Here is a 25560-nt window from a genome sequence, read left to right as displayed (position 1 = left end):
ATTAGGTGTTGGATAGAAGGAAATTGTCCTGGAATAGATGTGCCTTGCTTTTCGTTAAAGCACTATATGTAGCATATAATAACAATAGTTTTTAAAAAAAAACCCAACAAACAAACACACTAAAAGAGTAACTAACACAACTAGTCCTAGCTGCCGTGTACCCACCACATGATATACGACTATGCACAGGTCAGGCGTATCAAAAGTCATGGTATGTGCACATGCCACCATGTCTACTTCTGCTGACATAAAACCCCTAATCTTTGAAGATGCGATTAGTTACATTTATCACACGTAGATATTTTCCTGGTGTTAGGGAGAAACAAAAATCAGAACGTTTACCGTACGGTGCGTAATGCATTAGTTTGTAGTCAGCAGTGCATATCGTTAGATGTTTAGCACGCAATGTTTCACAACAAGCCCGAGTCGAGTGGAAATATTGGTATATAGTCAGGATCATCCAGCTGTTCAAGAGTCGATTTGGTTTTAACATCTCCTGTTAATACTACTGCTAATGCTGCTGCTACTACTACTAGTCGTCTACTACTATTATTACTACTACTACTACTACTACTCGTCTACTATTAAAACTACTACTATTACTGCTGCTGATGTTACTACTACTACTACTACTGCTAATACACTATCTACTATTACTACTACTACTAAAACTACTACTAAAACTACTATTGCTACTAGTCTACTATTAAAACTACTACTATCACTGCTGCTGATGTTACTACTACTACTACTGCTACTACAATATCTACTATTACTACTACTACTAAAACTACTACTGCTACTATTACTGATACTACTACTACTGATACTATTACTGATACTACTACTACTACAAGTACTAGTACTATTACTACTACTACTACTACTACTACTACTACTACTACTACTACAGCTACTACTACAATTACTTCTACTACTATTACTACTACTACCAAAACTACTACTGCTGCTGCTGCTACTACTACTACTGCGGTTACTACTATTACTACTGCTACTACTACTGTTACTGCTGCTGCTGCTGCTACTACTACTAAAATACTAATTAGGTTATTTTACTATTTGTAGTAAACTAACTGTCCATTACAATGTGTAACAATTTCTACCTGTATCCATATTTGTAATCAGCAAACAATTTTTTTTTAAAATAAGAGAGAATAGGTAGCAAATGTGGGTTTCGCAAAACAGATAATTTTGATTTGCAAATGAATTCCTCAAAGCAAATTAACGGAACCGAAAAACTAGGAATTAGGGGGGGGGGGGGGGGGGGAAATCTGAAAGCAAATTAGACTTATTTCCACAAATATCCAATAACTTATTTCTTTTACTATCAGTTTATTGCATGCACCGTGCTCTATAATTTAAGAAGTTTAACAAATGGGATGCCGTAATGAAACTATGTGAACTGACACACAGACAAGAAGAAGCAGAAGAAGAAGAAGAAGAACAACAACAACAACAACAACTAAAACAAAAACAAACAACAAAAACTCAACACCCCCCACCCCCCAAAACAAACCCCACCGCCGTCACTTAGGTTACTCCTAACGGAGGATAACTCCCATCCGAAACAAGCAAACAACCCCCATCTCCTCCACACCTTCAATGGATCTTTTGTATGCACATTCCCATAAACAGGACAATGGATACAACTGCCCAAGTACCGTGACATAATAATCGTGGGACACTGGTCACGGGGAAACAAATTAATTATCTACCCCCCCCCCCCCCCCCCCCCCACCCCCACCCCCCAATGAAATTCCACAAGAAATCAGTTTAACGTTATATTACGTCAAAAACAATTCTAGCAGCTGTTGCGTGAAAATATTTTTTTTCACAACTGTTTTACACCTTTCTCCACTTTCAGCCACACCTTCATAAACGGTGATGCTGTATATATCTATATTGTTGTAATATGGGTTCAATTAACCGAGTTAAGGTATAGTTTATTAACATACAAGTTTTGTTTATTGCGTTAAACGGCGAAATCTACATCGTCACGGAACGAAATAATTACACCACCACTGGCTGGCCTTGTTCGCTATATATAGCGAGTTGAGGATTAATAGGTTTTATAGTTCTACCTTTCATTCATCCTGTGTTTCTGGCAGTTTATCAATGCACACACAACACTGTGTAATATCCTGAAGCTTTCAAAAAAAAATTAATAGTGGGCGCTAAAAGATAATAAAAAAATAATTGGCTACTATTTTTCAAACTAATTTGCACTGCAAATCAACAAGTGTTTTTGTGAGATTATGAAGGAATTGTCAAAAGTCTAACAAATGGAATGTTTTAAACCTAGTGATGGCGGGGAAGTGTTGCACCTCAGGCGGAAGCTCAGAGGATCTCTTAAAGTCGCAAACCCTAATTTGAAGCCGTGAAAATAGACATAAGGTTTGGTTGAAACGGGGAAATATGCTTAAAAAACATAAGCAACTGGTCCCTAGTGCTGGGGCAAAACCTCAAACTCGTGCAAAAATTATACAAATATTCAGGGAAAAAGTGCTAACCAAAGACTTTTTTTTACCATGTATTTCCATCATTCTACCATCAAAATTAGCTGTATTCCATGTAAAAATGCGTAGTGATTCATTTGCAGCCCTATATAGCTATTTGGCAGTAATGCTAATATGAATAAATATTGTTATCCAGATTCGGGCATTTTCGTTTAATTCATGCAAAAGCCAGCCTGTCGCCCCCCCCCCCCCCCCCACTACAAATATGGGAGCCCGTACGCCTATGCTTAAAAATAGACTGGAGCTCGTCTTCATAACCGTTATGTATCAGTATAGGTACAGTCTTTTATAAAAACAACGTATCATTCTGCCTTTGAATAATAACAATATATTAGTATACCGACATTACCGCGCATCCTCAAAGTTTAAACAACAAACCGAACGAAACAGATGCATCTTTTCAATTATTCGGAGCGAGAGGTAGACCAGTGATAATGTACTCGACTGGCGCGCGATTCATTTACAGTTCATCCCACAGCGAACGTCTTTTTTCATACTATGAAATTTATTACAAGTTATTTATTTCTGAGCCGATTGCTTGTACACAAGTATAGAGTTTTTGTGTGGGTTTTTTCGAAACACTTTTACTTTTATCGTGAAACCAAATTGAAATTATTTACAAACAACATTTTTGTAAGAGGATGGGACGGACTATAGGGGGACGGACTATAGGATGACGGACTATAGGGGGACGGACTATAGGATGACGGACTATAGGATGACGGACTATAGGGGGACGGACTATAGGATGACGGACTATAGGGGGACGGACTATAGGATGACGGACTATAGGATGACGGACTATAGGGGGACGGACTATAGGATGACGGACTATAGGGGGACGGACTATAGGGGGACGGACTATAGGATGACGGACTATAGGGGGACGGACTATAGGGGGACGGACTATAGGATGACGGACTATAGGATGACGGACTATAGGGGGACGGACTATAGGATGACGGACTATAGGGGGACGGACTATAGGATGACGGACTATAGGTGGACGGACTATAGGATGACGGACTATAGGGGGACGGACTATAGGATGACGGACTATAGGGGGACGGACTATAGGGGGACGGACTATAGGATGACGGACTATAGGGGGACGGACTATAGGATGACGGACTATAGGGGGACGGACTATAGGGGGACGGACTATAGGATGACGGACTATAGGATGACGGACTATAGGGGGACGGACTATAGGATGACGGACTATAGGGGGACGGACTATAGGATGACGGACTATAGCGGGACGGACTATAGCGGGACGGACTATAGGATGACGGACTATAGGGGGACGGACTATAGGATGACGGACTATAGGGGGACGGACTATAGGGGGACGGACTATAGGATGACGGACTATAGGGGGACGGACTATAGGGGGACGGACTATAGGAAGACGGACTATAAGGGGGACGGACTATAGGGGGACGGACTATAGGATGACGGACTATAGGGGGACGGACTATAGGGGGACGGACTATAGCGGGACGGACTATAGGGGGACGGACTATAGGGGGACGGACTATAGGGGGACGGACTATAGGGGGACGGACTATAGGGGGACGGACTATAGGATGACGGACTATAGGGGGACGGACTATAGGGGGACGGACTATAGGAAGACGGACTATAAGGGGGACGTACTTGCGATTGAGACTAACAAATTATATTGCGTATTGTAAGAAATGATCTGACTGGGTTTACTGATGTCCTTTGTAAATCATTATTTAAATGCATTCACCCATTAGACAACTGACTGGCGAAAATAACCAGGACACCGTTTAACGAAACGATCTTAGCGCTAAGATCACCTTAAGTGAATAAGGTTGCCATGCACTTAAGATTATTTTTACGTTTCCCACTGCTCGTTACACTGTGTTTTACATAATTAAACAATTTTTATTTTTAATGGAAATAATCTAACCTTTTTTGACACCCAAAAGCCGATCTCTGTTTTTCGTGTTGGGGTGTCGTTAAACATTCATTCATTTTACTAATGGTGACATTAGACTGTGATCGCTGTGTAAAACCAGGCCCAGGGCCCCGTTCCACGAAAGAATTGTAGCTAAGGTTAATTGTAGTGACTTACGGTGAATTTTACAACAGGCACCGTACACTTTACAGCCGGTCCATAAAGCAACCTTACGGTAGTCGTAAGTGCTCCTTTAATGATTAAAATATTCTTTACGAAGAAGTACGAATTAGTTAAATAATGAATTGGCTACCGACTTTTCGGAACATCTTGGATGTATTCATTGGCATCGGACATCCATGAAGTAATTTGTCAGTTTATTTGCTAAGCGATAATTGCCGAATGCATAAGACATATATACCAAATACCTTTTATAAAACTCGGCGTTCGATGAAAAACTTTCTAGGCCATACGACCTTCACACGAAAATACGGGAGATAACTCTTATGTCGTATGGCCTAGAATGTTTTTCATCATTTAACTGCCATTTGACAGCTACGTTAGTGGCTTACAACTTCCTCGTACCTATTGTAACTTTTCACAGTAATTTACGACGATAGTAAGCTACGCTGCGTCGTGGAACGGGCTGGCGATCGTAGAACAAAATTAAGGAGGCGATAGTAGGTATTTACGGCGATAGTAGTGCTAAGATCGCTTCGTGGAACGGGGCCATATCTAGTTATCTTTTCTCTTTGGGTCTATAATTCATAGTAGACAGTTTACCTGCTTTTCTTCAAGGCTGAATTTGAACACCTCTTCCAGTATGGTGGTGAAGTTTGACACCTGATCAGCTTTCAAGTTTGATGGGTCAGAGGTCAAATTCTTCAGCTCGTTCAACTTTCGAAACGCTTCTAGTAGACCTTCCTGAAAAACAATTATAGTATGTTTTGTAGGAAAAACTGGTTTTAGTAGTCATCATTGATTTAGCGGATGTCGTGTGACCATTGTACGGCTAAGATCTAGTTTCAAGTTAATTCATATGCTATTTACAACCCGATCCAAGTCAAATCCTGATTACAGTTACATTCTCATTACAGTTACATCCCGATTACAGTTACATCCCGATTACTGTTACATCCTGATTACAGCTACAACCTGATTACAGTTACATCCCGATTACAGTTACATCCTGATTACAGTTACATTTCGATTACAGTTACATCCCGATTACAGCTACAACCTGATTACAGTTACATCCTGATTACAGTTACATTCCGATTACAGTTACATCCCGATTAATGTTATATCCCGATTACAGTTACACCCCGATTACAGTTACAACCTGATTACAGTTACATCCTGATTACAGTTACAACCTGATTACAGCTACAACCTGATTACAGTTACATCCTGATTACAGTTACAACCTGATTACAGCTACAACCTGATTACAGTTGCATTCCGATTACAGTTACATCCCGATTAGATTAATGTTACATCACGCTTACAGTTACATCCTGATTACAGTTACATCCCGATTACAGTTACATCCTGATTACAGCTACAATCTGATTACAGTTGCATTCCGATTACACTTACATCCTGATTATAGTTACATCCTGATTACAGCTATGACCTGATTACAGATGCATCGCAATTACAGGTATATCCTGATTACAGTTACATTCTGATTACAGCTGCAACCTGATTACAGTTGCATTCCGATTACAGTTACATCCCGATTACAGTTACATCCCGATTACAGTTACATCCTGACTACAGTTGCATTTTGACTACAGTAGCATCCTGATTAAAGTTACATCCTGATTACAGTTACAACCTGATTATAGTTACATCCTGATTACAGTTACATCCTGATTACAGCTACAATCTGATTACAGTTGCATTCCGATTACACTTACATCCTGATTATAGTTACATCCTGATTACAGCTACAATCTGATTACAGTTGCATTCCGATTACACTTACAACCTGATTATAGTTACATCCTGATTACAGTTACATCCTGATTATAGTTACATCCTGATTACAGCTACAATCTGATTACAGTTGCATTCCGATTACACTTATAACCTGATTATAGTTACATCCTGATTACAGTTACATTCTGATTATAGTTACATCCTGATTACAGCTACAATCTGATTATTGTTGCATTCCGATTACACTTACAACCTGATTATAGTTACATCCTGATTACAGTTACATCCTGATTATAGTTACATCCTGATTACAGCTACAATCTGATTACAGTTGCATTCCGATTACACTTACAACCTGATTATAGTTACATCCTGATTACAGCTATGACCTGATTACAGATGCATCGCAATTACAGGTATATCCTGATTACAGTTACATTCTGATTACAGCTGCAACCTGATTACAGTTGCATTCCGATTACAGTTACATCCCGATTAATGTTACATCCCGATTACAGTTACATCTCGATTACAGTTACATTCTGATTACAGTTACATCCTGACTACAGTTGCATTTTGACTACAGTAGCATCCTGATTAAAGTTGCATCCTGATTACAGTTGCGTGTTTCGGGGTGTTTGCAGATAATATGTTCTGACAAAAGCAAAGAGAAGAAAGCAGACCTCACAGCTGATAAATGTCAGGGCAAATACAGTAAAAAGACAATTCCAAGTAAACGATTCTAACTTGAGTCTATAATTATTAATAAATTTCAGTCTAGTCATACGCCAAAACAAATTGAGGATTTTGTTGGATTTTCAGTATGTTGTTCTAAGGACATCCCTTAAATTAATTCTAAAGAAAACAATTCTATTGGAATTGTTTTGTTTTATGCCCCAAAATCACTTAGATTGGCTAGACTATTTGAATAAAAATCAATAAAAAGGCAATTCTAAATAAATAATTATAACTTGACGACTAGTACAGTTATTAATACCTTTGGACACTCTCGAATATCTGTGACAGTCCAGTTGTTATTTCCTATGCAATACTTGACCGCATGGACCTCTGTAGCGGGTGACAAAGATTCGTGGTAACACGTGATGTTTGCTTTGCCTCCAGCCAGAGTCTCCGGCCATTCATAGAGTCCGTATTCCTCGAGAGACTCGTTCTTCGCAGGGCACACTAGACAAAAAGAAAGGAATGTGTGTTTAACAACAGTATAAGTACAGTTTGACAACAGTATAAGTACAGTTTGACAACAGTATAAGTACAGTTTAACAACAGTATAAGTACAGTTTAACAACAGTATAAGTACAGTTTAACAACAGTATAAGTACAGTTTAAAATCACAGACCCTAGTTTTAACCCGTGACATATGCACACTACGTTTCCTTAATCTACAAATCTGTAACATATTTGGATACGGTTACAACAGAGTGAAACAAGAATTTGAGATGTTGACCTACGGAGTTACCCTTAAAACAGACTAAAGCTCGTCTCCATAACCGTTACTACTCGGAGGTACCTGCGGGTTTTTTTAAAATACGAAAACTGCATTTCGTGGTGTTAAAAACCTTACAGTGATCAGAAACACTACAGAAAAAAACCCCCTAACAAACAAAAAACCGCACACACAACAAAAGAAACCCGACTCTAATAGTGAAAAATACGCCGTAGTGTTTAAAAACTAGGCTCTGTCATTTTAAAGTCGCTGACACAAGGTTCCAGGCAGTGTGAACATATTTTCAGCTGTTACAAGTTTCTTTTACCGTTGGAATATAGTTATTTATTTTTGCAAATTCAATATGTTTCTGGTCAAATTGGTGATTGTAGTAGCTCAAAATGTATTTTATACAAAACAGAAGAATTCTAGTCTGCACTTTTAATGTATGGATGTTGGTTAATATGGTATACAGTTTTTACGGTAAAATACGATAATTACAACATTCTACCTAAAGAAATGAAACCTAATGCCGTCGCATATGCCGCTGTGCGATTATCAGCATCGGTGTGAATTTTATCACAAACAAGAAAACATATACCACGGATTTTGATATGCCCAGTCGTGGAGTAATAGTTGATGGCAAACGAAAGAAATTGTTTTAATAGGACAACAGGAAATCCAACTAATGTATTTCTTAAAATGTTATCTAACAAGACAAGCTGACGATAAATCAGTTACCATACACGAAATCGTATCTCTGCAAAAGACAGAGTGAAAGGTATGTTTTGATAAGGTCGTGACTGTTCACATGAACCACTGCCACGTGCTTGGTCTGCTACTGTGACGTACTTTGTCTGCTACTGTGACGTACGGTCACGTGCTTTGTTTACCACTGTCACGTGCTTTGTCTACAACTGGCACGTGCTTTGTCAGTTGCCACTCCTCGTGACTCCTTCAACAAAACAACTGGTATAGGTCTCACTAAACAGATGTCATCTGCCATTGAAATCCATGTTAAATTGCACAACTTCAAATGAAGATTGCCAATAGAACGGGTTCTCGTTGGCACGAACAACACACACCATTGAGAACATACATTATAGAAGCATTTATTTTCACTCCAACATTGAGAACATTTCCGGCTCAGTTTTTTTGCTATATGACCGCATGTGGCTGCAGTACTGGTCGGAACAGGTGGTTCATTAACCGATTCACTCCGGCTGTCTCTTCCGCTATACACCCATGTCCCGAAAGGTCAATGTACAATATGGTTTATATGGTTTACAAAATAACATGAGCAAAATACAGCAAGAAGGCTTACCATTAAACATAAAACTTGTTTTAATTCTTCCTCAATTCCTAGAAGTGAATATATGAACCACAACATATGTCACAATTAAGAACTGTAGTGAACCGTGATCAATGAACTCTCACCCGGAAGTGAACTGTGTAGTGAGACCATATAATTTGGGGTGCTTCGTAGCCCAGTAGTAAAGCGCTCACTTGATGCGTGGTAGGTCTAGGATCGATCAATAGCTCATTGGGCTATTTTTTGTTCCAGCCAGTGCACCCCGACCGATCAAAGGTCGTGGTATGTGCTGTTCTGTCTGTGGCATGGTACATATGTACATATAAAATATCCCTTGCTACTAATGAAAAAAAAAATGTACCGGGTTTCCTTTCTAATACTATATGTCTGAATTACCAAATGTTAGACATCCAATAAATCGATGTGCCCCAGTGGTGTCGTTAAACAAAACAAATATGGGTATATAATTTGATGTTTTGAATGAATCGATCGATGAATTTATGATTAATGAGAAAAATATATCACCTAGCTATTGTGTGTCAAACAAATGTAAGCATATTAAATGTTAATATATATTATATACGGGCGATGCAGCAACATTAATATTAGCTCACTTGTTGAGCAAGTGACTATCACCTGAATCAACCAGGAACTGTACGCTCGAACCTGGATGCTGATCTGTTAACACCAAAGAACACACCTATATATATATTTACATTACACCCACCTGGCTTGCAGTCTGGTCTGGGCGAGTGGTTAGCACATACACACTCGTAAGACTCGTCTCCCGTCGCAATACACTTCCTTCCAGGGGAGCAGCGAGCAAGTACACAGGGGTGGACCCGAGTCTCACAGAACTCCCCTACAAGTATATAAGACTAATTAACACACCCACACAACGTCTGGTTTGGTATCATTAGTACGGTATTACATTAGTATCAGTATGACCATTCACTTTCAATACAAACAGACTACGTACATTCCATTTAGGCATCTCCGTATCCGCGTGCGTACCCGACAACTGTAAAACGTAAATACCATTTGTCCGTAATGCGTATGCGTATATGTATATATGTATAGGCGTATGGACTCACATTTTTGTACGGTGGCAGGATGGTTTTTGCCAGAATTAAACGAAAATGCTGAATCTGGATATCAACATTTATTCATATTACCATTACTACCAAACAGTTGTATAGGGTTGCAAACGAATCACTACGCACTTTTACATGGATTACAACTAATTTTGATGGTAGAATGATGAAAACATGTTAAAAAGGTCTCAGGTTAGCACATTTTCCCTAAATATCTCTATCATGATTGCCTGAATTTGAGGTTTTGGTCCAGGATTAGGGGGCAGTTACCCCATCCCTGCCTCCTGCCTCGTACGCTTATGTGTATACGTATTGCATAGAGTGATCGGATACGCACACGCGTACAGAAGACGCACACATGGAATGTACTCGAAAAAGTAAGAAGAAGAAAAGAAAAGAAAAAACCAACAAAACAAAATTCCCCAAAAGATCCCCAATCCCTAGCAGAAATGTTATGTATTTTGGTTCACCAGGTTGATATGCAAAATCTAATTAGCATCAATATATCTAAAAATTAATCTACCTACAAGTTTAATTTTATTCACATCTAAGTGAAAAACGATTTCTAAGACAGCTAGCCGTGCTGTTAACACAGGTAAGTACTCACTGATTTGTTATTCTAAGTAATACACTATTTGTTATTCTAATCATTATGGACAAATGGAATTTGCGCCTTATACATTATGAATTACATATACATACACTGCGGGTGTTGCCCTTTATTCTCATATATAGCAATGTGAAAGTTGGGAGCTCTTATTTAATGCAGCACATGAACTACATTTTAGATTTAAATTAAACAACTGAACTGTTGGTGGTGGTGTTTTAATAATAAATGTATATATATATATATATATATATATATATATATATATACATACACACACACATATACATATATACGTGTATATGTATTCTCTAGTATTGTCGGATAAATATCATTTCTCAAGAATGAACAGGGCAAATTTAATATTTCAAAACCCCAACTGATTTCGGGCAGTTATTAATGAAACTAATTTATGAAATTACAGCATACAAAATTACTTTTTTGAGTCCCAAACTCAAAAGGTTTATAAGCATTGGCCTTGAAACAAATATATTATACATGCTTCTAATTCGAACTCTTGACATTTTACTGGGGCAATATTAGCTGTACCTGGCATAAACAATGCTTCGAGTGACATAAATGTCAGGATGTAACGCGAATAAACGAAAACACTTGTCAAAATGTTACACACCATAAAACTTGGGAAGTGCATAATGTTATACCTGTCTTGTAACTAGTAGACCACAGAATATTAATTAATTGTGCATACGAAAACATAAAGGGGCCGTCCTGAGTTAGCAGCCATCGTAAGTTCTTTCGGACTAATAGAACATTCTTTAACTACTGAATAATATGATTATTAAATGTATTTTCTTGTTTAGAATATTAGGGCCGAATTTACAAAGTCTGTTTTGACTTACACGCGTGGAACAAAATGTATTTACAGTGTTTAAACATTGGCGTTTAAGAAAAACAGGTTTCGTAAATGTGTTCCTTAGAGTGTAATACTGTATATTCAATGTGCTTCTGATCGTCCTACTATCTGTAGTAGCAAAAACTGGATTTAACTATGAATAACAGTATGATTTCTAAATAATTATATTATTACGAAATAAAATGAAGTTTACGTTACTAACAGACCCATTGTCAAATGGGGATGGGGATGGGGGTGGGGGTGGGGGTGGTGGTGGAGAAGCATATTTTTAATACACAGGAGAAGAAAATAAATAAAGGTTTTGTAGCTTCAAACTTGGCCTCCGTTCCTACGGGCCTGACTACAAACATTAGGATTAACAAAAAACACAAAATGTATTAATATGCAATTTTAGCCGTTAAAAGAGCTCCGTTCGACTAAGAACCTACCTAACTGGCGGACTTAAGGCGAGTTCCTATCCAGAGTATGAACGACTCAGTGAGGAGGTGTACGACTACTACTACACTGGGCCCCGTTCCACGAATCGATCTTAGCACTAAGATCACCTTAGTGGATACGTTAGCTATGAACTTAAGGTGATCTTAGGGCTACGATCGCTTTGTGGAACGGGGCCCTGGCCTCTTTCTCACCAAACACCAAACAGCCATCCATTAGCACCTGCCCTACACAGACAGCTACATAGTTGAGGTGTAGGTACAGAACAGCGTGTTTGAACCTTAACTGGATGTCAGCACAGCATTCAAGTTTAAATTAAAATAGGTATAGTATGATGCTACACCCAAAGATCACTAACACTGGCAACATGTCCCGATCTTCTCGTCAGGTACAATTTTAAAAAATTACTATTTCTACATCTACGCGTCTTTGACTCTTTGCCAGAGTAGGGTTCCAAGCTAGAATATATTGTGGACATTACGGGGACTAGAGAAGGCGGTCTGCGATAGTGTGTGGAGCTGCACACATAGTAAGACTATAAATGATTTAATAGAAGCCTGGGTCTGCACGTAACTTGACCATTAATGGAATCCGAAATGTAATCGTTATTACAACCATTATTAAAGGCATATTGTCACAGACCACTGACCTATGTAATGGTCTGACAAAGTATTACCTGAACAAAAATAATTTGATTTGGCCCAAAATGTACTTTATTCAACCATCTTCATAACCACCATACTCCATTTATTAATGATATTTTGTAAAAAAAATTATTGAATTATGGCAATGGTCCATAATTCAAAAACTAAAATTGCCGAGAGGGTTGACATGGATTCCACTCCATCATGATTCAGTCAAGGTGATGCGATAGCCAGATTTGGTTTCCAACAATTAATGTAATTTGTATTTATTATCAAGTTTTAGAGAAATACGGTCCTTAAATCCGTGACAGTATGCCTTTAATAGTATGACTTCCAGCATCACCATCACCAGCATCACCATCACCACTAACAACAACATCATCAACAACACCACCACACTCAAAATAACCACTACCACCCAAACCACCATCATTATCAACATGATGATGATGATGATGATGATAACCATCATCATAATCACGATTCACCACCACCATCTACCGTTATCATCATCTTCATCATAATAATCATCAATAGCCACAATTACCACCGCCACCAACATCATCATCATAATCATTATCATCATCACCACCATCATCATCATTATCACCAACAACAATATCATCACCACCACCATCATCATTATCATTAACATCATTACCATCACCATTATCATCACCATCACCACGTGAGTAATTACCTGTGAATCGCTCGCTGCAGGAACAGTTCACCCCGACGTGGTCGCTGCTTCCGAGCGTGTTCACCGTCGAGCAGACGGCGCTGTTCTTGCACGGGCTGCTCAGACACGGATTGGGCACGTGACACGTCCGCCCCGCGAACTCTGGCGTGCAGCGGCACTCGAAATCATCGTCCGTGACGTTCGTGCACGTGGCACCATTCAGACACGGGGTTTGGAAACACGGATCACGACGTTCGCAATTTGTCCCGAAATAAGCCCCAGAACACGTACACGAATAAACAGACGATGACGTGTTGGTGCACACGCCGCCATGTTTACAAGGGGAGGTAACGCAAGGGTTGTAAGATCCGCATTGTTCGTCGTAGTAACCGTCTGGGCATCTACATCTGTACATGTTGGGCTCGGAACTGACGCACGTCCCCCCGTTCTGGCACTTCACGATCTTACAGCTGTTGATCTTCGTGCAGTTGGGTCCGTACAGCTCGCCTAGACAGTGGCAGACGTACCCAGAACCAGTGGTGTTTTCACAGCGCCCTCTGTTGCCACATGGATCTAACGCCAAGCAAGCATTCACGAATTCACACTTAGTGCCGTAGTATCCACGCTGACACTTACAGGATATATCCCCAGCATTGGACTCACAGGTGCCGTTTCCACAGTCCACTCCGTAACACCTGTCGTAGTGCTGACACTCGCCTCCGTAATATCCGGGGAGGCACCGGCACCCGTATAACGTACCCGTGTCCTTGAGGTAACAGGTGGCGTTATTGCTGCACAGTCCTTTGATAGAACAAGGGTCGAACTTGGAACAGCGTTCACCCGTTGATCCGGGAGGACACTCGCAGATAAAGGTGTTGTTTCCAGTGTGGACGCACGTTCCGTTCTTATCACAGATATTTTCCAAAAGGCACGGATTCATTTCATTACAGACTTTTCCATAGAATCCTCGCGAGCACTGACAGTGGAACTCGGTGTCGCTGACTCTCGAACACGCGCCGCCATTCATGCACGGACCCGTTTTGCACGGATCCAACACTTCACAGTTCTGACCAGAATATTGATCCGAGCATGCGCAAGAATACTTCCCGTCTGCCACCATGGAACACTGGCCGCCATGTTTGCAAGGAAACTGAGAACACACGTTGTACATCTGACAGTCTGAGCCGATGAAGTTGTCGACGCAGCTACAGTTGTACTGCTGATGGGAGATGTACGTGCAGCTGCCGTTGTTGCGACACGGATTGTCGTGGCAGACGTCGCGTGACGTGCAGTTTTTGCCCTTCCACCCAGACAGGCAGTCGCACTGGTAGTTGATGGAAAAAGCCGCCGTGCCCTGCTTCTGGCACTGTCCGCCATTGGAGCAGGGCTTGAGATAGTTGCAGGCGTCAAATCCGTAATGCAAACATTCTGGTGTAAAACCTAAAGACGAATGAGAGAAAAGTCAAAGTTTATATGATGTATTTGAAATACAAACAGATACGATTATATAGGTTTTGTGTGTGTTCTGCCATATATAGGTTCAGGGTCCGTGCTTGTAAACATTTAGAGTCTAGACTCAATACGCATACAATGTGTATGGCTTTGCAATGACGTTAAAGTCTCAGACTCTGTTAAAGTCTCGATTCCAGACTAAAAGTTTTATAAGCACGGCGCCATATCTGCCAAACCAATCAAGTAATTTTGTTTCCTAAATGAATATCGTTTTCAAAGTTAAGTAAACGAAGTCAGCAGTTTATTACTTTAAGTCACGTGCTGCTATTTTTACTAGCCAATACATCCATATTTAAATATCCACGAGCTGCAACTTGACTGCCGTAATACATACAATTGCAAAATTGTATCCGTTTTTTAATAGACCTATTCATTAGCTGAAACTTCGGTGACGTAATACATAGCAATATTAGTGCTAAGTTTGAGCTGCATACGTTCATCAATATTTGAATATTAATCAACTTCAGTGACTTAATACATATCTATACCAGTAGTGTTCTGCATAAGCCACATAATGTCATCAATATCTGAATATTAATTAACCTCAGTGACTTAATACATATCTATACCAGTAGTGTTCTGCATAAGCCACATAATGTCATCAATATCTGAATATTAATTAACTTCAGTGACTTAATACATACCTATACCAGTAATGTTCTGCATCAGCCACCTAATGTCATCAATATTTGAATATTAATCAACTTCAGTGACTTAATACATATCTATACCAGTAGTGTTCTGCATGATTCACCTAATGTCATCAATATTTGAATATTAATCAACTTCAGTGACTTAATACATATCTATACCAGTAGTGTTCTGCATGATTCACCTAATGTCATCAATATTTGAATATTAATTAACTTCAGTGACTTAATACATATCTATACCAGTAGTGTTCTGCATGATTCACCTAATGTCATCAATATTTGAATATTAATCAACTTCAGTGATTTAATACATATCTATACCAGTAGTGTTCTGCATGATTCACCTAATGTCATCAATATTTGAATATTAATTAACTTCAGTGACTTAATACATATCTATACCAGTAGTGTTCTGCATGATTCACCTAATGTCATCAATATTTGAATATTAATCAACTTCAGTGACTTAATACATATCTATACCAGTAGTGTTCTGCATGATTCACCTAATGTCATCAATATTTGAATATTAATCAACTTCAGTGACTTAATACATATCTATACCAGTAGTGTTCTGCATGATTCACCTAATGTCATCAATATTTGAATATTAATTAACTTCAGTGATGAAATCCATTTCGTAATACACCCCAAAACCAGTAATGTTAGACATGAACTTTACAGAGACTGCCACGGTGTTTTCAATATCACTTTTCTTAATTATGTAGGTTTTTTTGTTTGTTTGTTTGTTTGTTTGTTGTTGTTGTTGTTGTTTTTGTTTTTGTTTGGGGGTTTTTGGGGGTGGGTTTTTTTGTGGGTAATAATGACAAATTAATCTTTCTTTCACAATAACTGCAAACCTGCCGTGGAATATGCCGTCAGACATTTACCACGACATATATTTTTTTTTGTCGTGGGCATTTTCGCAAAACTTTCCTGATCTTCCGCAGATATGTCACAGACTAATGCTTGACGCACACCTACCGATTCGACTGTCGGTAGTAGTAGTGCACCTGCACACTCCAGCCGTCGCGACTGTCTTATCGGGGCAAAACTGGAGATTAGACCTGACTGTCGCGTCTTTGTCCTGTATACACCTACCGATTAACGCCGACGCGAGTGTCGAGTATGTGTTAATCGGCAGGTGTGTGCCAAGCATTACGCAACCAAGGTTTAAGCATGAGCTGCACAAAAGTTAAGAAATATTTGAATATTCATTAGAAGTAACTTCGGTGACGTAATAACTGTAAAATTCAGTGACGTAATACATACCTATCCCAGTAGTGTTTAGCATGAGCTGCACGATCTCATCCGGCTGCGACGACGTCACTGACGACGTCACTGACACCCTGAAGTAGTAAATATGTCCGAGTTGCGTCCCCTTCACGGTGTAACACAGCTCCTGGGCGTCAATGTCCCCGGCGACGTTAGCAACCTCGTGTATGCTGCCGTCCACCTCGACCTTGAAGCCCCGGATGTGTCGCCCCCGCATGGAGTTCTGCCAGCATATGGTCACGCTGTGTCGGTCCGTGGCGAAACAAAACGCAGACGGCTCTGCAAACACAAGAACTCGTTACACACCACCATTCACGTTTCACTATCTTAGAAAAAGCTGCTGATCTCGTCGTGAAAGTAAACAGAGGGAGGTGACAAATTATTTCCCTAACTAAGATTATGGGGAGCCATTTAAGATGTTACCATATAAAATCACATGCTAATGGGAGCTAAACATGATTCTCTTGTTCATATACTTAGCCTACTATTTGTGACAACGAATAGCCGATGTGTATTTGTTTGTGCTGGGTTGTCGTTAAACATTCATTCATTCGTTCGTTCGTTCGTTCGTTCATTTATTCATTCATTCGTTCGTTTAACTAATCTCACCGGAGAGTTGGGGAGCGAGAGTGATAGTTCCACTTAGACGTCTAGATCTCTGGCAAAGTAAGACGACGTGTCCACTATATGCGTGCTTGGACAGTTGTTTGATGGAAACATAGAAAAAAATGACACCCCCATTCACTTTTACACGTACTTTAAGGTACGTTTTATGTCAGAATAAATTTGGTGAGAAGTCAAAATATTGTGAATGCTACATTGACAACAAAAATGTGGAATCACCTACCCTTGAGCCAGACCATCACCATATCATAGGCTACATACCATATACATGTACAACCGTTATGATTTACTAATGAGAATGACAAATAACTTTTAAACAATGGGTTGTTTAAGAACTACAGATAATTTGGAAAAATATTTCTGTCTTTTATGTTATTATATTTAATGACACCTATGTTTTGAGGCATATTATTTGAAGGTTGCAGCGACACGGGGATGGTGGTGTGATTCAAAAACCGCGAAAACTTGTATATTTATTAAAAAAAAGGAAACCTTAATTTGAAGTTGTGAAATTTAACATGGGTAGTACCAAGTACCATTAGTGTAAAGATAATGTATTACAAAAGAGGGAGTGGGTGGTGGTTTTGTTTAACGACACCGCTGAAGCACTCTGATGTATTAATCATAGGCTATTTTATGCCAAACATTTGTTAATTTGGACATAATCTTAGAAACCTCGCAACATCTTTCCATCGGTAGCAAAAGATCTTTCATATGCACCACCCCACAGACAGGATAGCACATACAACGGTCTTTGATATACCAGTCTTGGTGCACGGGCTGGAACAAGGAATAGCCCAATGGGCCACCGATGGGTAAAAAAGAGGACAAGAACACGCATTAAAATGATACTTCAGCATGTCACAACTGGTTACCAAAAATAAAAATAAACATGAGAGAGAGAGAGAGAGAGAGAGAGAGAGAGAGAGAGAGAGAGAGAGAGAGAGAGAGAGAGAGAGAGAGAGAGAGTCTAAATAAACTTACGTTGGAAGTCACTGATGGTGATGTGTACCAGCGTGTGTCCTGTGAGTGGCGGAGATCCCGAGTCCACCGCCTCCACATTGAACTCCATCTCATTCAAGATGTCAGGGGGCGCTCGCCAAAGAGTTATCTCCCCTCTGTCGCTCAGCCGGAAGGAGTCTCGAACCGACTTGTATGGTAAAATATATTTAAATTCTCTGTTATAAAACTCTGGGTCTGCATCCCGCGCTTTCACTCGCCCAACAGTGCTGTTCACACCATACCTGTAGGCGGTGAAGTGGTATTCGGATTTCACAAATTGTGGAGCAAAGAGGTTTCTCCTGGACACAATCACTTTTATGTGTTTGTAATTTGTTTTTCCGGATATTGCCCCGAAGACGAAAAACTGCAAAACTGCGCCTATAGGTAAATTAATTCGTTTTCTCGTTAGTAAAGTGCCATTTCGGTCAATCTTGAAATATGTGGAGTTGCTTCCTGTGGACAAAACTAAACTTTGGAAAGGAGTTTTTGTGACGTTGTCGTAGGCGTTGACTTTGAGTACCTCGGTACCAGCTGGCGCGTTGGTGTAAATCCTGCCAGGGTAGGTCAACACTTCGATGATAAGTGAACCTGTAAATAAAGACAGGTATTTCAAAGTTTAAACGAAATTGCAGATGGAATTTATACCATTCCATCACCAACATGGTATTGTCCACAACCTGCGGATGACCACGGTCTAGCTAAGCAATGGATATTATGAATATACTGAAGTAGACGATCTCTCTAGAACATTGCCAATGCACCTCCTCAAAAACGAGCATGTCATCTTACCTCCTTTTGTGGAAAAATTTTTACTTTCGAAGATTGTCCGGTCAAAATAATATATGTCCACACCAACATTATATACTCTTCACAAAAAGGTTGGGGAACTCTAATAAGAATCTACAATTGCCAAAATTGTAAAGTATATTAGCTGTGGCGAATGGTTATATGATAGTGAATTAATTGGGCAAATATTACAACCGGTAGTTCAGTATTACAGTAGGTTTTATGACCACCAAAGATCTTGAAGGACGATTGGGGTCAGAAGTGAAATTTGAAAGTTGACGTTTTTTTATCAGTAAATCGCAAATTCAAACAATAAAAATGACTAAAAACAAAACAATAACAACTGTATGATCAACAGAATGAAAAAGGTTGAGAGACAATGTTCCACAGTGATTAATTCACCTTCCTGGAAATTGTCAAAATCGAGAATGACACCCCAAGCACGTGTACGGGGCAACTGCGTGATGCACGTGCAAACTATGGAATGTGTTTCGGTGTGTTGATAAAGAGACCTAAACGTTCTTCACTAGGATGTCTGTGGTCAAAACATATGTTCGGTCTAATAGTTGATATTAACATTAATATTTCAGGTTCCTCTACTTTTCTTGAAGAGTATATTTAAAATCATGTTTAGTATATCCATGAGGCAAACCCAAAGCACATTTGGCACCGAGTTGACTGGCTACCCAACACATCTCAATGCATTTCACACGAAAATAAAGGCACACGCTTGGCCTTATATCTCAGTTTAAAAGTGGTATCCCAACTGTATACCCTGTACAAAGAGTCTGCAAAAGTAACAAACAAGGATATAAGTTTAATTATTTTATCCAGTAGAGACAATGACCTGTATGATGATCAATCGTGAATTGCTTGCTTCAGAAGATTAAAAAACAGTCAGAAATGCATAAATAAAACCAGCATGGAATTTCAACACGAATCAAGAACAAATCTAAACAAACTGAATTGAAAGTCTCCTAAAACTAGTTGAATTTCCGTTTGATCCAAAATAACTAAATATTGCGCTTTTAACTGAAAAAACCCAGTGAACCTCAAACGTAAAAAAGGTAAGGAACACTTGTGTAAAAGCCATCTTACACAAAGGTGATAAACCTATCACAATAACTGCCAAATAAATTGATTTAAAACATCAACAGGTAAAACTAAATACTGACAACAGTGAGTGTCATTCACCCTGCCAATAATGGTTTCAAATGTGCTCTGAAACACTGCTAGGAAGTCTGATCGTGGTAATACTTACTTTGGACTCCAGAGATACTGACGAGTAATAGTGACGCAAAAAACATCCTTGACGTCATCTTAGCTAGTGGTGTTCTGAAATGCAATAAACATAATTGCAAGTTACCATTCATGTTTAAGTGTCATCGTTAACTAAGATAAAGTGACGGATCCAGCACTTTCTTAACATATACTTTATACAGTATTCTCCATAAAATAATGCTAAAAAACCCTAGATACAAACAAACAAACAAACAAACACAAAACAGAATTTAATCATGGCATAATAGTACTGTCAAACCTGCTCTAGCGGCCACCTGCATTAAGCAGCCACCTGTGTTGAGGACACATTTTTATTTCTCCAAATTATCTAATATGGTATGGGGTCGGATTTAACTCAATCAGTTCAACTGGTTGGTTTATTCTCGTCCCAATCAGTGCAGTGTGGTATGTGCTTTCTTGTCTGCGGGAAAATGCTTATAAAAGATCCCTTTCTGCATTAGGAAAAATGTAACGAGTTTCCTCTGATGATTACGTGTCAGACTTACCAAATCGTTTTAATGTTTGACATCCCATAGCCGATAATTAATTAATTAATGTGCTCTAGTGGTGTCGTTACACAAAACAAACTTTATAACTAATGTGGTATAAACTGACCTGTATTAAGCATCCGCCTGTCTTAAAAGGTCAATTATTGATACTTCCTTTGGTGGCTGCATAACACAGGTTTAACTCTATACAGTATATCATGATAGGCTCTTGTCCCGTCTGGATTCTGCCTCTGTATGTTTTACTGACAAAGAGTTATTACTGAATATTGCTTCCATTTCCGGGTATGTGATATTAATAACTGCCTAAGAGCTTTTATGCGTCTACATGTTTTCATAACTGCTGTAATAAGACAAGGTGCTGTTTTGTCACGTATGCTATTGATAGAGATGTTTGTCCAATATAGATGTGCCACAAGCTGTTGTTAATGGAAAATCGAATTAGGACGATTTCATAAGTGAGTGTACTTTTTTCTGCGGTGTGTGTGTGTGGGGTATTTGCTTTCAGAGCTGAGTTGCATGTCACCAAATCTTAAGTGTTGCTTAGTGTATTTGTGTTAATACAAGAAGATCCGTGTTCAAACAACTGAACATCAGCCGTGAACAAACAAAAAGAGACTCGCTGTCTAACGAATATGTAGTTTTATAATATGATATTTATTGTCTTTGAAAATGTTATGTGCTCATTTAATTCAGTTTTAATTACAAACGAAAGTGGTATGAATTATGACGTTGAACGGAAGGGGTGGGGGGGGGGGGGGGGTCAAGATCGAAAGTACCGAATTCAAACAATTTTAGTGCTGCACCAAACCCCTTGCCTGTGACGTTGTTGAAATGTACTGGTAACAAATTGTCTCTATTGCCGTTGCTGAGATTCGAACCTTAGGCACCGAATCGCCCGCACTTCCCATACTACCAAGATAACCACTCGACCACCAAAACCTTCACGACAAAAGTGGGGGGAGGTAGCTCAGTGGTAAAGAGCTCGCCTATCCGCGGTCGGTCTAACATGGATCCCCGTCGGTGGGCCCATTGGGCTATTTCTCATTCCATTTAGTGCACCACGACTGATATATCAAAGGCTGTGGTATGTGCCATCCTGTCTGTGGGATGGTGCATATAAATGATCCCTTGCTACTAATGGACAAAATGTAGCGGGTTTCCTCCCCAAGATTATATGTCAAAATTGTCAAATGTTTGACATTCAATAGCCGATGATTAAAAAATTAATGAGCTCTAGTGTCGTCGTTAAACAAAACAAACTTTGATGTTTTCATGAAACGAATGCTCATTTCCGACGATATATGTGGGGCCTACGAACCACGTGGTCAGTCCTAAACGTACATGAATGTGTGTTCTCGAGTAACCAAGTTACTACTGTTATTTTCACTATTTCAAAAACTTGTTTTTCGTGTGTAAGGTTTCAGCAACTTCTCATCAACTCTGTGCGTTTTGCTAAAGACTTGGGGTCGGACTAGAATCGTCGGTGGACCCATTGGGTTAATCCTCATTCCAGCCAGTGCACAACTACCGTTATATCAAAGCCCGTAATATGTGTTATCCTGTCTATGGGATGGTGCATATTATCCTTTGCTACTAATGGAAAAATGTAGCGGGTTTTCTTTCTAAGACTATATGTCAGAATTACCATGTTTGACATTCAATAGCCGATGATTAATAAATCAATGGGCTCTAGTGGTGTCGTTAAACAAAAGCAAATTTTAACTTTGGTTTAATAGCTGCCTCACTGAGCTGTCCCAACTCACGTTGTGTGGACGCCAGGACTGGGACGATAACCAAGTACCTAACAACCTAAAGGCCAATGACGCAACCACCGGTCGGCTAGTACCATTGTTATGTGAAATATTGACAGATTGTTGAGTGTAACCCCCAGGAGAACACCCTCCACACCTTCCCACCTGTCTACAGGTGTTAGTAGGTAACGGCATACCACGCCGGTTTATTTGTTCCGCGGATTGTATGTGTAAACACAGGCCTGTGGCTGGAGGTACCTTGAAGAGAAGAATGTGTGTAGACGCCCTTATTGTACATATTCATCTCTAAGGTGGCGTATATATCCATCAAAAACATATTTTACTCTTTTTTGTGGCCGAGTATAAACCGCGACACTCTCTGGTATCTATGTAGTCTAATTTTATGTGATCTAATTACGAGAATAAAAGTTAAAATAGTAGGCTTAATAAAGACAGATACATTTAAATAAATAAATTAGTAAGTAAATAACAAAGTGAATGAATGAATGAATAAATAAATAACTAAAACAGTTGTTATATATGACATGAAATACCTGTACAATTATCCAAATATGGAACAACTTTCTTTGTAAAATAAATTAGTTTGACACAAAACAGGACTATAGATTTTTAGCAATGGCAAATTTACGTAATAAAGCGAATTTCAGCTAATCAAACGAGTTGGCGGCTCGTTCAGAAAAACAAAAACCTGTTTCTCAAATTTTGTTTGTCTCGTTTTCAATAGCTGAACTGATCTGAACTTTGTTTCACTCATGCCGTAGTTTAGGGCATATGAGGATATATACATACAACAGTCAATATAATTGTAACACGATACAAAGATATACAAAATTACCCAGAATATCAGCCAGAGGATTTGAAAACATTCATAATTAAACTACAAAATATAGTAAGTTTTCTAAGGACACCAGCTTTTTTCTTTAGAGTTAAATAATTTATAAAATTTATATATAATATTATTTGGTTTCGACTGACAGAAAGATGATAAGTAACAATTTCTAACATTCTTGGAAAACATACATGAAAATATATAATGAAACTCATCTCCGATATCGTAATTATTACACAATCGACATATTCTATCTGTTTTGGTACATTTTCCATCTGCCCGTTTCAATTGGAAGAGTATGGTTTGATAATCTAAAACGTAATAATGGACATCAGTGTGTTTTCTTCTATAATTGTGTGATATGTCACAAATTGAAAAGTATTTTTAAATACTAGTAATTTATAATTAGAAGCTTTGGATGAGATATCAATATAAATATACCATGATTGTAAGTATTGATCAGTAAGATTTGTATTAATATATGTTTTCAAAATGGAAGGACTAGTAATATCACTGCGACGTGATAACCATATACTAGTATATCTACAGCCAATATCATCTAAAACAGATTTAGTAATAATGTGTACACTAAAGATGACAACTTGGACTGTTTTCCAGTGATTAATTGATACCAGTAATGGTCTTTCTTAATTGTACAGTAGCGCGACAAATAGTGCTTCTGAATCCAATATGTGAGACTGAATAAACCTTTGCACAAACAACAAAATTAATATGTTAATGGGGTCGACATTATTAACGAGTATTCTTTAAAAATATTTAGACATTTTATTTTCGTGTTTATGTGTTTAACTGCTTGAATGCGATCGGTGTAAAACTAATTACACCATTAGTATATGTATCTAATAACGGATGATTAAAACAACAATATGGGATATCATTAAATATTCCTTTCCTTTTAACGTTTGATAGAAAAACTGTGTCACTGTTACTATGATCGTCTGATCGAACCACTTCAGTGGACCAATTATCTGACTGGAGTTTTTCCAACTCATCCAGTGCCCCATGATTGGTATATCAAAGGCCGTGGTATGTGCTGTCCTGTCTGTTGGAAAGTCTTTATAAAAGATCCCTTGCCACTAATGGACGAATGTACTGGGTTTACTCTAAGACTACATGTTGGCATTTTCAAATGATTCCTATGTTTGACACCAAGAAGCCTATGATTAATAAATCAATGTTGTTCAGTAATGTCATCAAACAAATGATTCCTATGTTTGACACCCAGAAGCCTATGATTAATAAATCAATGTTGTTCAGTAATGTCATCAAACAAATGATTCCTATGTTTGACACCCAGAAGCCTATGATTAATAAATCAATGTTGTTCAGTAATGTCATCAAACAAATGATTCCTATATTTGACACCAAGAAGCCTATGATTAATAAATCAATGTTGTTCAGTAATGTCATCAAACAAATGATTCCTATGTTTGACACCCAGAAGCCTATGATTAATAAATCAATGTTGTTCAGTAATGTCATCAAACAAAACAAACTGTACTTTTAACTGCTGAGTCACTTTCCATCCGCACTCGCTACGTAATCAGCGATTACTGACACACGCGATAAATAAGCAAACACCATTTCTTTGTGTAAACACTTCCAGGATTGACAAGACAATTTATTAAGAGAAATGTCACGAGTTTACGGCAATGTTCGCCCCGGTGTTCCTACATCATTTGTTAAACTAACAGAGCAAGTGGATTTGTTTTGATGTGGACCTGGCTACTGTAAAAATCTTACTTAAAAGAGATACTCGTTGTTTGGTATTTCATATCTAAAGGCAGTTCTTACGAACA

At 38.8% G+C, this 25560-nt stretch overlaps 2 protein-coding genes across 2 annotated transcripts in view; both read right to left on the bottom strand.

Moving 5' to 3' along the window:
* The window catches only part of LOC121367472 (cadherin EGF LAG seven-pass G-type receptor 2-like), a 35510-nt gene extending 16747 nt beyond the window's left edge, over window positions 1-18763 (bottom strand). The window contains exons 1-6 of the mRNA XM_041491659.1: window positions 18546-18763; window positions 16935-17216; window positions 13519-14937; window positions 9892-10026; window positions 7406-7593; window positions 5248-5388 (exon numbers count right to left, since the gene is read on the bottom strand). Of these exons, the coding sequence (XP_041347593.1) occupies window positions 5248-5388; window positions 7406-7593; window positions 9892-10026; window positions 13519-14937; window positions 16935-17216; window positions 18546-18633 (2253 nt within the window). The 5' untranslated portion in view covers window positions 18634-18763. The remainder of the gene's footprint in view (window positions 1-5247; window positions 5389-7405; window positions 7594-9891; window positions 10027-13518; window positions 14938-16934; window positions 17217-18545) is intronic.
* LOC121368457 overlaps window positions 18687-25560 on the bottom strand; it is a 53328-nt gene continuing 46454 nt past the window's right edge. The window contains exons 2-4 of the mRNA XM_041493191.1: window positions 20611-20684; window positions 18752-19151; window positions 18687-18711 (exon numbers count right to left, since the gene is read on the bottom strand). Of these exons, the coding sequence (XP_041349125.1) occupies window positions 18687-18711; window positions 18752-19151; window positions 20611-20684 (499 nt within the window). The remainder of the gene's footprint in view (window positions 18712-18751; window positions 19152-20610; window positions 20685-25560) is intronic.

Source organism: Gigantopelta aegis, chromosome 3, assembly GCF_016097555.1.
Source record: "Gigantopelta aegis isolate Gae_Host chromosome 3, Gae_host_genome, whole genome shotgun sequence".
Classification (NCBI taxonomy): Eukaryota; Metazoa; Mollusca; class Gastropoda; order Neomphalida; family Peltospiridae; genus Gigantopelta; species Gigantopelta aegis.
This window is presented reverse-complemented; position numbering and strand designations above follow the sequence as displayed.